The following is a 17,645-nucleotide window of genomic DNA, read 5'->3' as shown; positions in this document are numbered from 1 at the left end:
AATCGGTCGTAGAAGTTGGGAGATATTAATGAAAGAAAAAACACCCTTGTCGCACGAAGTTGAGTGCTTTCAGATGGTTGATTTCGAGACCTCAAATTCTAAATCTGAGGTGTCGAAATCAAATTCGTCGAAAATTACTCTATTCTTGAAAACTATGTCACTTCAGAGGGAGCCGTTTCTCATAATGTGTTATACTATCAACCTCTCCACATTACTCGTATTCAAGAAAGGTTTTATGCTATGACTATTTTTAGTATTTACCAATAGTGTCCACTGCCTTTAAGTACGCTGAATTTTTTTCTAATAAAATTGTTATGCTTAAATCCCATGGCAAAGAAATTTAGTCAACCGTGCGGTAATTTTTGCGTTTACACTGTATAATGATAGCCCCGCCCACACTCTTTGGGTTGTGGCCCTCTAATATGCATGTATTTCTCCTTCGCGTGCACGACACACCATCCTTTAGTTATTTGGATGCATTGATACCCAAGTCAGCGACACCAGTGAAGTGTCACAGCATCCAGAGAACAATATGACTGGCTTACATTTCTTGACATTGATTGTGACTTTATCTGGCGGTAAGAGTTTATTTTATTTTTCTTAATTCTTTTTAAATTAAATGTTGAAGTCTGAACGTTCCAAAATTTTCCAGACGTGTGAAACAAAAATTAGCGGCTTATTTTTGATATGATATAGTGCCTAGTAGGTTTGACGCCCGGTTCTAAATATTAAAGTTTTATGCTCACAATCAGTTAAAATAAACATTATTAAGTGGAGTACAATATAAACCTTTAATTGTGATTTTCCTTTTTCCAGTTCTTGGTTGTCCAGCTTTTAAAATAAACTTATCTTTCGCTCTTGAGACACCTCAATATTATAACAGTTTTATGCTCACAGCCCAGTTAGTTAAAACATGGAGGTTAAAATAAACATTCTTAATTGGATTAAACCTTTAAAATGTATAAAAACACAATTTAAGGGATAGGTGGCATTTGTTCGGGGGTTTGGGCATATCCATAAAAAAATACTCGACAAGTTATGGGTTGTTTCAGCATTAAAAATATCATATCTTTCGCTATTGAGGCTCCTTTCGATTGGATTCAATTCAATTTAACGCAACAACTAAATCCCATAAAACAAAGATTATAAGTCAAATAAAACTCTAGTGATGCAGTCGTTATGTTGCATATTATTGTTAGTATATTTATAGGCATGGGCTTAGATTTCATCTATATTGTTTCTGCAAGACGTCATGTTGTCAGGTCCTTTATAGGGATAGTGTAGACATATGATTTAAGGTTTAAAGACAAGTTAATTGTTTAATTTACCCCTGTAAACATACACTGTAAAAACAAGTGTTTAGGTTCTGTAAAAGATTTCGAACGCGTCGAGGGGGTTAGGTTAGACACTTAACAGTGTATAGGGACCATAGGTTGTGTTGTAAAGCAGTGGTTTAAACATCAAACTTAAACACTGGTGTATAGCAATCTTTGATGTACATGAACATACCTACACACAAAGCAAACGGCTGATGCGTCAAACTAAACGCGTCATAGTAAAAACTGTAAACATTTGGCGCGTTTAGTTTGACACATCAGCCGTTAACATTGTGTTTAGGAAGCGTTTAAAGGGTCCTCAGTACATCAAAGTTTGCTAAACACCAGTGTTTAAGTTTGATGTTTAAACCACTGCTTTGTAACACAACTCAGGGGCCCTATACACTGTTAAGTATTTAACCTTAACCCTTTGACGCGTTCGAAATCCGTTACAGAACGTAAACACTTGTTTTTACAGTGTACAAAGAGAAGACAAGGTTTAGAAAATATTTATTATTTTCAGGGTTTAGTAATATTGTTATTTTAAAATTATTTGTATTATTCGTTTACATAACTGTGCTTTGAGGACAGGGAAGGCGAGGAGAGAACCATTTTCCTATTCGCTGTTTCCCTCCCAGTGTTTTTGCCGTCCGTTTTAGTTTGTTGTGTATATATGGGTTTGTTTTATTTGAAGTGAGTTTATGGTATGCGGGAGTCGCGGCAAAAGTCTGCATTTTTAGCCAAGAACCTGATCCAGACCAGCGAGGCAGTCTCCGATGGGTTCTACCTCTAGAGAACCGGGATCTTTGCGCATGCTCAGAGATCATACCAGGGGGCGTGACCATGGTCACTCCAAAGAGGGGGTTTCGACCCTATTACACGGACCATCCCATCTTCACGGACGACCCAGAGATCATACATGATTACTTCAATTGTCATGGTGAGAATTTGCAAATAATTCCAATGTGACACTACAGTGAGGAATGAACATTCAAACAAACATGGACTTTAAGTACAAGTTGAGGATATTATTGTTTTAAAAGTTCGTTATTTATTAGTATAGGCCTATATCTTATGAGTTCCATTTGGATGGATCTGATAAATGTGAAATCCCTTCAACTCAAACCCTTCTAACCGAATGTTATGGAAATGATTCAAATTATTTAAAGTCGGACAAGCCAACTTGGATAACGTTGTGCACGACATAATGGCTAAAATGTAGCTAGCATTTAATATCTTACAGTCGTTCATGTAAAAGACTGGAAATATATATTTTTGTTCGTACTCAGATGACAATTTGTCCGATTGTATGGACGTCTTGAATGGCGGTTACTCGACGAGTGGTGTATTCAAGATACATCCACAGCAGTATCCAAGCGGCTTGGAAGTTTACTGCGATATGACATCTGATAACGGAGGTTGGATTGTAAGTTTTATTTGAGGCAACAGCCCTATTTTGCTTTCATTGTTCTTGATGACTGGAAGGGCAAAACTTGTGGATTTAATGTTCATATTACTTTCTTGATTACAAAGAACAATGCAATAACTGTCATTGTTAGTATTATGAAACACCAATTAGTATATCATGTGAGGGCAATCCGAAACAAGTGTTTATTGAATTGAATTGAGTTGAATTGAATTGGTTTGAATTGAATTGAATTGAATTGAGTTGAACAGAATAATTACATCATTCTAATACGATATAATATTGTTTATGATATTGCAGGTGTTTCAGAGGCGTTACGATGGGTCTGTTAATTTTCATCGCAATTGGAATGAATACAAACACGGCTTCGGGACTCTGACGGGCGAGTTTTGGCTTGGCAATGAAATACTCCGCCGTCTAACTGCTAAGGACGGAGGGGTACAGTGGACGGTGCGTGTGGACCTCGTAAACGAGCTCGGAGTGGAGGGCTCTCTGACGAAGTCACCGTTTAGAGTAATAGGGGACGACTATATGCTAAGTGTCGGGGATTCTGGACCACCCCCACAAGGTAAGAAACCTATTGACTTGTATGTACTTGGATACTGCCTATTGACTTGATCACAAAAATGGTATGCAGAGCTGCCTGTTATTTGTCGAAAAAAGGTCAAACTTTCACAAAATTTGAACTTAAACGGATGACATTAACATGCAAACCTTTTTTGTACACATAACAAATGTGTTATATGATAAAATATTAGATTGCATGTAAGTCATTTAGCTTACTTCTTTTTCGTGCACCACCGTTATCAAGTAATGTGCCGTGTGTGGCTTTTTCAAACCATTTCTTAAATACTAATGTTTTAAAAAGGAGTTCATGATTTTTGAAGCGTGTTATGCTTATTGCAGATGAAGAGCATTAACAATAGCCATATGCTTTTTCTCAATTAGTGAAAAATGTCTGTGGTCAACCCCTTGGAATGGAAGATGGCAGTATACCCGATGATAGAATCACAGCGTCTGGTAGTTATCTAGACGTACGCAAAAACGCTCCCGGTAACTGTATGCCGAGTAACGGGCGTCTGAACAAGCCGGGGATTGGCAGAGTTGTCGGCGGATGGTGTGCGAAATCCAAGCTTTCCCCCTTGTTTGAATGGTTTCAGATAGACTTGGGAGAACGGCTTCAAGTCGAAGGTGTCATTTTACAAGGATTGACTGATCCCTTGGGTGAGTGGCCCGCAAGAGTGAAATCCTACCAGGTGCAATACAGCGACGCACAGGATCCATCATGGCGTTATGTGATCCCTGAGCCATTTTGGGGCACACCGAAGGTATGGGAACATTTGTTTTAATAGGCCTGTAAAACAGTACACTTGCCAGTGGGCATTCTAAACCGATTCTTCGAATATTGATCAATTTTCAATTAACAATAATACAGTCGCTGTGTCGTTGTTTTTTCCTTCTCTTCCAGACATTCACTGGCAATACAGACCAGAACACGGCAGTGACCAGCATGTTTGACCAGCCGATCCAAGCACGATATATTCGCATAAAACCAATTACATTTCATCATTGGATATCAATGCGCATGGAACTCATTGGTTGCAAAGGTAATTTCAAACTTTTTGTTGTGCGTATTTAAATTGTATTTAATGGAAATATGTTTTGTTGTGTGCAACATTTATATCTATAAACCACCATGTTTAAATGTCGGCTAATTTTTAATAAGCCTTTATTTATTTGTTTTGTTCCATTACAGGTGATGTTCTTGAATGGGCAAATAATCAAACTTTCTACACAAACGATATCGACGACGATGGTCTCGGTAACTGCGCAAATGATGGAGGTTGGTGGTTCAGAGATGGTCTTTCATGTTTCCAAAGTAACCTAAACAGTAAGTTTACTGATGGAAGCATGGCAATGGCATCTTGGAATGGCTCACGTATAGTGAAGAGCGAAATGAAAATGCGCCCGAACATTTAGGCCTATGAAATATCGGTTTACACCTTATTAGCTCTACATTGAAATGTATATAATAATATAAACGTGCAGCACTTAGTTGATAACCGTTATTTTGACTTAAAAACACTGGACACATTCGGTGATTGTCAAAGACCAGTCTTCTCACTTCGTTTCTCAATAACACAGCACAAAATATAAAAAAACTGTGAAAGTTTGAACTCAACTGGTCGTCGAAGTTGCAAGATAATAATGGAAGAAAAAACACCATTGTCACACGATCGTTGTGTGCTTTTAGATGCTTGATTTCGAGACATAAAAATCTAAATCTGGGGTCTCGAAATCAAATTCGTGGAAAATTACTTTTTCTCGAAAACTACTTTACTTCAGAGGGAGCCGTTTCTCACAATGTTTTATACTATCAACACAGCTCTATTTTGCTTGTTACCAAGTCACTATTTATGCTAATAATTATTTTGAGTAATGTACCAAGCAATACGCCTCTCTTAATATTTATGCATGAGGTACGTCACAATGCTAACTCAAAACGAGGCGATGGGCGCAGCCACTGCAAGTGATGGGGATTGTGCGCCCATAGCCTCATTTTGGGTAAGACGTCATGCATAAGTATTAAGAAAGGCGTACCGTGTCCACTGCCTTAAGTGTGTGCAACATAGAGCTGTGTGTCAACACGTGTGTAAAGACCAACAAGTAATCATGTTAATGTGGTGGACCCCGCTGTATTCCATCTATAGCAATTATGGACTATTTTCTCAATGTGAGATATGCATGGGAGAAGACAATTTTGTTGTATTGATTTAGTCAAAATGGTTATAGAGTGAACGACCAGCGCATGCTGTATTGTTATCCTACCACGGTGTACAGAAGCGTGTCTTCAATAATTACCATTCTACACATAGACCTTGCACATTGAGTGGATCGATTTGAACTCATCTTTTGGCAATCTATACAATGTAAATCGCTTGAACAGACTGATTTGAGACAAGACGAATTGACATTTATTATATTGCAAAATCTACACTTATAGCCTGTTTAAAAGGTAGTTTGTTAGCATCATAAAAAAAAAAAATGTTTTACAGACGCTTTCATTAATATGTAAATTGCACATTGTACACATGCGCCCTTAACACTATATTATTTTAAGTGCTGGGCAAAACGAGGGACCATCTCGCATTATTGTATGAAACTTATGGTGGCTTGAAGCATTCTTCTGCCTTGCACAAACAATGAATGCCCACCGTTTTCACAATTCAGTTGTGAACATTAATTTTGACTCGCAAATTGGGTACATGAAGTGCACATACCAAAGTGCACATACATGTCCACTGAGTGTATGCAACGCAGAGCTGTGTTTTAATGCAGCTACAAAGTGTGGACCTGAGAACAAAAAGAGGTCCACATAATGTATGATTTTTTTTTAAACAATGTTGAAGAATATTATTTGTTTTCTTAAGTGTACAGAACATTAATGAATGTTCAAAGAGTGTTATGCAATTAACAAAGAGCTGTTCAATGTTGGTGGGCGTTGTAAGCACACACACACACACACACACACGGTTTACATGAAAATTTCCTTGCTGTACACTTTTGGGGGGTCATTCAGATAAATTATTAACATCAGCCATTTTGTTTAATTCACTGTTCAGCTGACGGCGTTAACATAATATTAAAGTACACTTTTGGACCATTTATTTATTACTACCGGCCATTTTCTTTGATATCTATGAAGCTAGAAATAATCATCAGAATGACCCGAGTGAGATAAATCATAAACAAGTTGGGAGTCTTTGCAATTTTTTTTTTAAAGACAAACGCTGCAAGAAAAACATTTTCTACAACAAAACATAAAGTCCAAATGAAAAAACTATAATTATTTTTTTAGAAAAAAGGGTTTACTAATCAATCACCTTAGATCGACAATAACAAAATGGTGTCTATTAAATTGAGACCATGAAAGCAGGTTTTCACTAAAAAAAAATACGCGTTATTGTACTTCCCCGCATGATTTTTTATTTAAAATTCACCGCCTCGCTGCCTCCATTATTGTACAGCGCTATGCGTTGGACTCCCTCCCATAATTACCTGTTGCCATGGGTTTGTTGCTAGCAACACACAAAACATTATTCCGCCTTGTTGCCTCTCAAAACCAAGGAAAACATGTAATGCGTATAGTTATTATATTTTACCAAGGAAAACATGTAATGCGTATAGTTATATATTTTTTGCTTGTTCTATAGCAATAACAAACATCAACAAGTTGATTTTTATTGTAATTTTTTTCAAAATGAAAGATTGTCTTAATTGAATAACTAGATTAGATAAGTAGATAAGTATCATGTTATGTTTGAAATTAATTAAGCATGCGATTTATGGTGTACATAATGATCGAACGAACATCTTGTTTCATCATACAAAGAAAAGAAAAATACTCTATGGCTGTCACTATAGTTAAGTTTTACATAGTTCATGTAATATTTAACTAATTCTAATAAGAAGAAATCACTTCTTGTCATAATGGACAATTTTGCAATCAAAATCTTTGAATTTTGTGGCTCTTTGGTAACAAATTTGAGATCTATATTCATTACAATAAAGATTACTTGTTTTTTATATATAAAAAATTCTACGCGTTTCTCTTAAGACCTTAAAATTATGTTCAATATTGTAAACAATATTGGTTTGTTTCAATAAATGTCTAACGAGTCTGGTGTTAAGAATGTAGTCTTTGATAAGTTTCTGTATTTTCCATCAATTCACCACATGTGACGCCCGAAAACACAAGTCTATCATGGTATAAAAACCCAACCTAACACCTAACGAGCCAGTTAAAAGTTAAAAGTGTGCCGGCTAAAAATACATCATAACAATAGCTACTGTCATTCCAGAGCTAATTGTGCGCAAAAACACACGCTGACAGCGTGACAATGCTTGTTATGAAACCGACGTAGTACGTTGTTAATAATGGAACATTCTACTTCAAACAAAGACAAAATGATTATGGTATACTTTTATGATGGCGTTTTACATCTACAAAAAGATTTTGAAGAGAAAAAAATCCCCTTTAAAAAAACACTACATTGGTGCGGCAATTTTGATGTACATACGAAAGCATTGCTGGGGTTGGGGGGGAGGGGGGGGGGGGGGGTAAGACATTCATGGTCTGATTGTGTCCGTCGGCTTTTATGTTTTAAATATACATATATCAGATGGCTAAGGCCATCTACCCTATTTATTATATTTATCAGAATTTACTCATGGTTCATGTCGCTATTGACTCAATAAGAAATGGTAATTGCGTTACTGGATTTTGTTTTATCATAATGAAGCTTTTTTTATATATTTTTTTCTTACTTTTTGTACAATATTGCTATGAAAAGGTGGTAGGGGTTTTACTCTCAAGTCACAAACAAAACTACCTGTAGGCTCTATAGGACTATTTTGTACATTTTACTCGGATTCGTAATGTCTAGCATGTCTAGCAACTGTTGTTCACGTTATTGGCTACACATATAAATGCTGTCTTTTCATTTCGCCTGTAAAACCTTTTGTGATATGTTATGTAACAACACGTATGCCTGTCGTTGAGAATAGACATGGCAATGTACAAAGAACAAAAAGCCTTTGAAACACTGTCCATTGGGCCGGGGATGTAAGCAACGAAATGGCAAGTCGTACATACATGGCATACAGCAGAGGTAATCTGGAATTCCCACACCATCCGACTCAGTTTACAAAGCTACAATATTTAAAATGCAATCAATAAGTAAGAAATATAATTGAAGAAGCTTACCAACAACTACAGCTTTTCACTCACTCTACCAGAGGTTGAACTTCTGAAGTGGGAAGGTGAAGCCTGCTGAAGTATCACAAAATGAAGTGTATCACACAATTACAGCTCCAGTCAGCATAGTTCAAAAGTGGTCCTGGAATTAATAGTTTTCATGGTCCCACGATGAAGAGCTATTTCCAAGTATTTCCAAGTGTTGTTGACAAACGTGCTGTTAATCAAAAGAGTCAAAATAAGTATTTTTCTTCAGAAAGACCAATTACTTTGGCCGAAGTGTTGTGGAAGTGAGCAGACAACCTTCCGACAGGTGTAAAATGTGACAGCTTTTTTACTCCGTTCTTAATGTGCGCAGGTGCATAACTCATATCACTCCGCTCATGACTCCAACTGTTATAAAAATTTGTGAAGATAAAAGATTATTACTTATTTAGTCTATTAAGCTGTTCGTTGGACAAAATTACTCAAAACGAGTTTTGTGCTAAAGAATTATGTCACAGTCCAGTAAAACCAAAACCATGTTACAGTCCAGTAGTTCAATAGAATTGGGTCTATTTTGTTACGAGTTAGTCCTCCGCAATCCGCGGTAGCGTTGTAACAGTGAATGTGATTGGTCGGAAGTTACGCAAGAAAAAACTTTCCAAAATTGAATCTGATACATTTTTAACAAAAATACGAATATTCTGGTTGAGATGCTACTCAGGGAATAATTAAATAAATTAATAAACTAAATAATTAGTGATTACATTGCTATAGTTCAGGGTTTTGAACTTCCGACCGCGTTAATCGTTGATAAATGTAACAGCGCCCTCAAGTGTTCATGAGAATTACTTGCAGCGCACATGTACCAACGAAGGATGTTGTTTACAAACAAACACTAGAAAGTGACATCGCAAAGGACATGAAAAGAATTTCAACCATCCATGGCACTTACCCGGGCAGCAACTACTTCTAAACAGTACAGTTACGCATTAATGACTGTCTCTTGGTAAGATATTTGTTCAATTTATACAGTAAAAAAAATCTGTCTGGCGACGGAAGTTTGTTTGTGTATAAAATTGTATTAACCAGTTGCGCTATGTTATTTTTTTATATTAAGAAGCATTGTGTAGCTTATCTTTTTTTAAGAAGTTCATCAAATCAAAGAGCCATCGATGCACTCTATCTGTCATGATTAAAATGCATTATGGAGGTTTAGTAAAGCATCATTCATCAGTTCATTTGTCAATTATTTATCAGTTCAGTTTTGTATACGATTACTAGTATTTTTTTAATACTATTACTAGTTACTAGTTCAGTTGCGATAAGTTGCGTAACGTAACTCTCCTGTCGCCATCGGCAGGAGGGTTAAGTTATCAAAACTATACGATTACAAGATTAATTAATATAACAAACAAGTGGTTAGTTAGTTTTTAGAATAATTAGTTATAAATGTAAGAAGTGCACCGAACTCAATCAATCAAGGTAAGGTGTTTCTGATCAGCAGATGGTGGGTTGGAGACGTGACCATGACACTTAACTTGTTTCCTTTAGCAATACACTTGGCCATAATGTTTTTATTGCTTCATTTTTTTGGATAGGCGTAGGTCGCGTGTGTTCGAACAAATAAGGCCCTGGCCTAATTAGTGCCTAATTAGTATTAGCCCACCTTGTTGAGCTGTTAATGGCTCCGCTTTTAACATCGATCTCATTACTGTCACCATTACAGTGATGAGACCATTGTTAAAAGCGGAGCCATTAACAGCTCAATAAGGTGGGCTAAATTAGTTTACACACTTATTGCTGGGTGAGACAAATAATAATATATAATAAGAGACTATGAGAGAAGGGTGTGTCTGTGTCTGGCAAAGTTGCGATGATCAGAACCTTCCATCCTCCTCTCCTCTCCATCGGGAGGATGGTGGTTTTGGATCATTGCAACTATGTCTGGCAGTGCGTTTATCTTAATCATGAGTTGAAGGCTGCACTTACATATTTAAACAAAAAAAGGAGGAGAAGGTGGTTTAATGCATAGGTCTAGCTGCTCCCAGAACTATGAGGTTCGTGCCGCTATAGTCTCCACTCTCCACGAATGTTTGTGGAGACGATTACGGAACGAACCTCATACTATAGCTTTGGAGTAAGGTCGAGCTAACTTCTTGCTGGACTGTTATGGCTCTCTTGTTTATCATCGGTCATCATGGTGACTGGTGAGCATCACTATATAACTTTAAAGCCATTGGACCCTTTCGGTACAGAAAAAAAAAAAGTTCACAGATTTACAAATAATTTACAGGGTTTACAGAAGGTAATGGTGAAAGACTTCTCTTGAAATATTAGTCCATGAAATGCTTTACTTTTTGAGAAAACGGTAAAACAATATTAATTCTCGTTAAGGAGAATTACGGATTTGTTATAAACACATGTCATGACGCGGCGAAACGCGCGAAAACAGGAGTGGGTTTTCCCGTTATTTTCTCCCGACTCCGATGTCCGATTGAGCCTAAATTTCCACAGGATTGTTATTTTATATATAAGTTGTGATACACGAAGTGTGGGACTTGGATAATACTGTTTACCGAAAGTGTATAATGGCTTTAAGTGGGCTATGACTTTTCTGTCACAGTGCAACAAAGACAGGGAGTTCAACTTGGGCTAGCTTTGCCTCAGAGGTATTCATCGGCCTAGCTATTAAAAATTGTATTTTAAGACTAATATTTCCCTGTTCTCTTCTCTATTATGAATTCAAGGTAATCATGGCGACCTCACTTCATGACAGTGTACAGATAGAACTACTGAAGCATGTGAAAACTGTTTATCAATCCACTCAAACATGTACGTAAATTTGAATGCATTGAACAGTCGTTTAAAATGGAACACATGGGTGTCTCAAAAAAAACGATTCAAAGCAATTTTCCATCTGCTGGGAAGTTACACGTATCATAAATTCCTACTAGATGTAACATTTTGTACGGGGATAAAGAATATATTTTGTTTTATCATACACGTATGTGTACCAAACATTGCACACTCGATACTTTCCCAAGTTCTGTGAAAAAGATTTCACAGGAAAATCACTCGGATGAGAATCAAACTCGTGACCTTTGCATTATTAGAGCAGACGTCTTACCACTAGACCATTGAGCTAGCCCGGTGTCTAGATTCAAATTGTGATAAACAAGATGTGTTGTAAATCAATAAAACAGGTAATTATTTTACGTCTAACTCTATGATTTCAATTTTCTTGCAGTGCCAGAAGACCTTCTCTCTGCGTAAGTCTAAACAAAGAGTAATTTTTTTTTAGAGAGGTTTATGTTTTTCACATGTACCATAGAGAAAGTATAGGATTGCACGGAACACACGTTACTGATTAAAAAGCTCACAAAAGTTATAATTAATGGCAAGAAAATCATTTAATGTTATAACCTACAGCAGCTTTTGGTAGTATAACGCAAATTTGAGAAACATTTTACTTCAAAGTAATGTGGTTATTTAAAATTATTAGTTGTTATGCCTCAAAATTTGAATGGTCAATGTGAGTGCCCACTAGAAACTGCCAACATGTTTGCCTACAAGAGAAGTGCACATCAATTATCTTAACAATTATGTATTCTCTATTTTCTGTATTGATTTCAGTCTGCATTTTGTCTACAAGGCTCCATTACTGCAGGCATTAGACCTTGTGGACAATAAGAGTGTTACAAGAATCACCTGCCCTGCTGGGCGAATAGCTTTCCAGGTAATTTTGTCGACAAATGTGGTATCTAGGGAATTCTATCCGCTGGAGATTATGTCCCCCATATGGGAAACATGGGCTGGAGGAGGATGATTCAAAGAGAGGGCTATCAGAAGAAGTTTGTCATGGGGGGGGGGGGGGGGGGGGAACGGACCGATTCTCCTGGGGAAAGAATCTCCTGACACACTGGCAAATGAAAAGCTGTTTTACTTACTAACCCCTTTGAAAGGTTTTGGCAGGATTTGGTAAAAGGGTGTCCAAATTTGCTGAAAATTTGAAAACTGGGTGTCCAACCTGCAAATTGTTCACTTACAATTTATTTACATGACAGACAAACCGGGTATCAAATAGAAACCAGGGTGTGGCCAAACAACACACAGACACCCCTCTGACTAACGCTGAGGCCCTTTGTGACTAACACTTGCTGTTGTCTCTTTCTCAAACTTAAATTTAGAGAATGTATTATCAAGACAATTTGCATTGGGGGATAAAAGATATTTGGTTTTACCCTTACACCGATGTTTGTAAGCACTGTAAACTCAGTACTTTCCCCAGTTCTGTGAAAAAAATCCACACGCAAATCACTCAGGTGGGATTCGAACCAACTGCTAAGAGCAGATGTCCTACCGTGCTACACTACCAAGCTAGCCCGATTGCTGATGGCTAAAGGCAGCGGGTATCGCAATGATTTAACATGTTTTTTGTTTCGGAGATAGTATGGTTTTTACCCTTTGTGTATGTCGGAATTTAGGTATGATGAATATTATGTACTTTGAAGTTTTTTCAACCTTTATCTGTCCATAGGTTCAAGGAAGCTCTGGAATTCCCTACACCTGTCTACCCTCTTCTAATTTTTGTACCTGCCAATATTATTCATTTACAGGTGGGTTAAGAGTTCCAAACTCAGGATTGTTCATTATCAGTAAAAAGTCTCAACCTGAAAGATTACTCGAAACATTTATGGCAGAACCAAATTTGAAAGTAAAATTACAACAAAGGGAGGCCTAGAACATGTAGTTCGTTTCGTAGAGTGCTAATTTGTAGGTGGCAGGTTGAAGTCCCCCCAAAAAACAAATACTGTAAAAGTTGAAGTAATAGTTTTAAACTTGTTTTCATTGTTTGTACAGGTCGGATGGGATATACATGACAGGATGTAACTAATTTTTCTCTTTTAAAAATACATTGACTACGGGAATCTGAGTGGGTAATTTTTATTATTTGGGGTTTGAGACCTCCAACATGGGGCTATTATGGGGCTTGAGTTGCTCAGTTGGTAGAGCGCTGGCACTTTTATTCGGAGTCCGTCGGCTCTAGTAAAAAAAAAAAATTATTCAAACCTTACATATGTCCAAATGTGTTATCCATTTTAGCATGTAACCTTCCACTCTGAAAATGGTTAATAGTTATATTTTTAATGCAGTCGGCAAGTTATGAGCTTGTGACTTAGTGAGGTAGTTTCAATTTTTATTTGTATGTTTTGTTTTTAACAGTTCTAAAGAGGACAGATGTTAATTTGGTAAGTTGCATGTTATAAATTAATGCTACTAAAGTGTAGTACATGTACTGTACATTGAAGACTATTATTAGACAGAGGTCCAGTGTATGCATGTGTGTCCACAGTTACAATGATCTCTAGGTTTAAAATCCTTCTGTTTTGGCCGTTGGCAGCAGTTTGCGCTGAAACACCTTGCAATGCATTTCATAAAAGGGTCGCCAATTCAATGTTCCTCAGAATAGATCACTTCATTGATCATGCATTAAAGGCAGTGGACGCTATTGGTAACTACTCAAAATAATTATTAGCATAAAACCTTTCTTGGTGACGAGTAATGGGGAGGTTGATAGTATAAAACAATGTACGAAACGGCTCTCTCTGAAGTGACGTAGTTTTCGAGAAAGAAGTAATTTTCCACGAATTTGATTTCGAGACCTCAAGTTTAGAATTTGAGGTCTCAAAATCAAGCATCTGAAAGCACACAACTTCGTGTGACAAGGTTGTTTTTTCTTTCATTATTATCTCGCAACTTCGACGACCGATTGAGCTCACATTTTCACAGGTTTGTTATTTTGTGCATATATTGAGATACACTAAGCAGCTAAGTGAGAAGACTGGTCTTTGACAGTTACCAAAGGTGTCTAGTGTCTTTAATAGTAATAAGAATATTGGCTTCTTGTTATAGCGCTCATATCCTTCACTTAGTGACACTCAAGGTGCTTATTCAGTATTTTCCTTGAAGGTATTGCGGAGCAGCGTTTTTGAAGTATGAGACTTATTTACAAGATGCTGTGGCACAATATGCAGCCAATCATACAAGGAACACCAGGACGAACCCCCTTCCTCTCTTACGATAAGTGCACTGGGTTCTTTTACGTGAGTTACTCAACACATGGGACCAACAGATTTTCATCTATTCCAAAAGACGCAGCAATAAGGGTCAAGTTATTAACAGAAAATTAATTATATGAAAAGCATTGCTACCATGTTGGTTTGCATGTATCAAATTTCCCCAAGGCATAATTAAAAATCCAATACTCTGAGATAAAATTTGAATGCAAACTTAACTACCTATGTACATGTAATTTTCAGTTTTTATTTCCCCAAACACTCACCTCCTGTTCTTCATCAATCTTATCTTGGCAGTGCAAACATGTCTTAGCAGTGATGCTCAGCTGTGCAATGGGAGCATGCCTGGAACAGGAAGTAACCAATGACCTCTTGGCTAAAATATTGACCCCTGAATGTACTGAAGTGGAGAAAAGACTATAGAAATAGATTCCCTGTAATGAGGACATCACAGTGTGTTTACTGCATTGCTTTAAGTGCTGTTCTGTGGATACTGCATTGACTTCAAGCGATGTAACTTGGGTACTGCATTGCTTTTGGTGCTGCAAATAGGTTACTGCCTTCCACACAGTTGAACTAAAGACACAATGATTTTGCATTCTTCTGCTAAGTGATGTTCACCGTGGTCAAGTGGTTAGACTTTAGGGCTTGCAATTACAAGGTTGTGGGTTCAAATTCCCCAAGCTAACCTCTGATTTCACAATGCCTAGAATAAGTATTTTTGTCTAGTTACTGAATCTTGATTTGTGCAAATTTATAATCATAGGCGTTAAACCAATGTTTGGTTGGGGACAGATTGGCTGTTGCAAAGTGAATTACTGTATTCATTATATTTAGCCAAACCCCAAATGGAGATAAGAAAAGAAAGACCGTTTCAGTTTTAGATATGGGAGACCCAGATAATGAAGCCAGGAAAAACCCACATAGTCAGGTAGGAACTGAAAACTGGTGGGATTCGAACCAGGGTCCCGAGATGCTTCATTGACTTCTACTTTTGGTCTAAATTTTTCAACCATTGTTAAAAAAATGATGGATTGTAAGCCGATTAGATTTCTTTTTCACACATCTATTAGATCAAAGTCCTCTGGTTTTTTTTAAGTCTAAACTGAAACAAATAACCAAACAAATTATTCAAAAATACTGTAGGGTTGCAACTTTGTCTGGCAGATCTCAAATAAGAAATGGCCACTAGTTAAAGCCATTGGACAATCGATATAGACAAAAAGATAAAAATTCACAGACATTTACAAATAACACAGATTTACAAATAACTTACAGGGTTTACAGAAGGTAATGGTGAAAGACTTCTCTTGTAATATTATTCCATGAAATGCTTTACTTTTTGAGAAAACATTAAAACATTAAAACAATATAAATTCTCGATATCGAGAATTACGGCGAATTGTGTGGAATCAAGGGTGGGTTTTCCCGTTATTTTCTCCCGACTCCGATGACCGATTGAGCCTAAATTTTCACAGGTTTGTTATTTGATATAGAAGTTGTGATACACGAAGTGTGGGCCTTGGACAATACGTTTACCAAAAGTGTCCAATGGCTTTAAGACAGTCGGCACTCGATATTAATAATACCTCTGACAAAAATCCAGCACTCTTTTTTTACAGCTCATAGAATTAATTTATTTTTAAGATGCTTTAAACAATAAAATGTGCAAAGTTTGATGTAAAACTTACAACCTTCAGCCTTGAATTCTAAAAAAGTAACAAAAATAATTTCAATTGTACCCTGTAAAGTAGTATTATTTGTTAAGTAGTGTGTACATTTCATGACATGCATTATTCATAAATGCTAATTAATAATGGTTCGATTGTTAGAACAGATTTTTTAAAACAGGGAAATATTATGTAGCGTTCTACAAACATTGAAAATATCAAGTTTTGCTAACAAATTGTACTCGGCATATCTGTAATATTCAACCGAACCCATCTTTTAAACTTTCTCAATGGCCGATTGTACAATATCATCCACATTTTAGAGGTATTAGCGAGGTTACACATGTGAATGGATACGGTTAGTGCAATGGATATGTCATCATCATGACGTCATATAAGAACTTTGTTAAATAAACAAAACAAATTGTGATTGCTACAGACAAACAGAAAGACTCTTGCAGTTCAGTTTGTGGCGAGACTGGTTGTAGGGAGATGTTACTAGTCGCCTTTTTTGGCTGAAGTGGGTAAAGCAGGATTCAAATTAATAAATGGCCGCCTAACTTAGAAACTCCTTGCTTCACGCCTGGGCCCAATTTCATGGCTCTGCTTACCGTAAGCACAGCATCGGCGCTTACGGAAGCAGGGAATTATGTGCTTACGGCAAGCGTATTTCACGGGTTAGCTACGATTTTAGGCTTCTGCGCGTGCATACTCCTTGTTACTAGGCGCTCTACGCTTAACAGGCTAGCGCAGAAATTGGGCGATAGCACGTCAAGCGGGGAATCGTGATTGTAAGCGCAGAATTTGGCGGTAAGCAGAGCCATGAAATTGCGCCCTGGATATTACTGATGCTTAAAATAACATCTCCGTAGAAAAATATCACTTACTCTATGGTTGTGTGCATTATTGCAAGTTAAAGTTAACACACTAAAGTATCTGCCAGCAAATACCTGGTACATGTATGTATTTGCATTGTTGCTTTAAACTACGGAAAGGTAATTTTTACTATACCACGCCCGATTTCATAAAGCTACAATGTAATAGGCAGAAAATTCTGCTCATCAAAATCAAATTTCATTGCAAAGGATGCAACGAGTAGGGTACCTGCGCAATCATGGTAACCAAAACCCAGGTCAAAATTCCAGTTGAACCTAGTTAAAATGGGTTTAACTGGGACTAGTTGAAACCAGTTGATAAACTAGTTAAACACAGTTAAAACCAGTTGGTTTAATATGGAAAATGGACAGAAACCAACTGGTTTTTAATTTCAACCTGGTTGAACACAGTTAAACTACGTCCAAACCAGTTGGTTAATATGGAAAATGGACGAGGTCACTATCATGACTATCCAGTTTAACCGGTTGACACCAGTTAACTAGGTTCAACTGGAATTTTGACCTGGGAAAGTATTTT

The 17,645-nt window shown here is 37.1% G+C and overlaps 1 protein-coding gene across 1 annotated transcript; it reads left to right on the top strand.

Annotated features, from left to right (window-relative positions):
• Positions 1–9,346: 9,346 nt before the first annotated feature.
• LOC139939200 (zinc finger SWIM domain-containing protein 7-like) lies at positions 9,347–17,563 on the top strand. The gene is made up of 7 exons (XM_071934990.1): positions 9,347–9,491; positions 11,233–11,317; positions 11,733–11,754; positions 12,119–12,221; positions 13,023–13,101; positions 13,709–13,734; positions 14,860–17,563. The coding sequence occupies exons 2-7, from the start codon at positions 11,239–11,241 to the stop codon at positions 14,983–14,985; spliced, it is 435 nt and encodes a 144-aa protein (XP_071791091.1). The 5' UTR covers positions 9,347–9,491; positions 11,233–11,238; the 3' UTR covers positions 14,986–17,563.
• Positions 17,564–17,645: the final 82 nt, after the last annotated feature.

This window comes from Asterias amurensis, chromosome 6 (genome assembly GCF_032118995.1).
Source record: "Asterias amurensis chromosome 6, ASM3211899v1".
NCBI classification, from domain to species: Eukaryota; Metazoa; Echinodermata; class Asteroidea; order Forcipulatida; family Asteriidae; genus Asterias; species Asterias amurensis.
Note: the sequence above shows the minus strand (reverse complement) of the source record. Positions and strands in the feature narration are given on the sequence as shown.

Bases quoted from the DNA above. Each gene is read 5' to 3' on its own strand.
- LOC139939200 (XM_071934990.1), top strand. From the start codon at position 11,239: ATGGCGACCTCACTTCATGACAGTGTACAGATAGAACTACTGAAGCAT. The intron at 12,222-13,022 runs GTAATTTTGTCG...ATCTGTCCATAG, and splicing joins CTGGGCGAATAGCTTTCCAG to GTTCAAGGAAGCTCTGGAAT. The intron at 13,735-14,859 runs GTAAGTTGCATG...TTATCTTGGCAG, and splicing joins AGAGGACAGATGTTAATTTG to TGCAAACATGTCTTAGCAGT.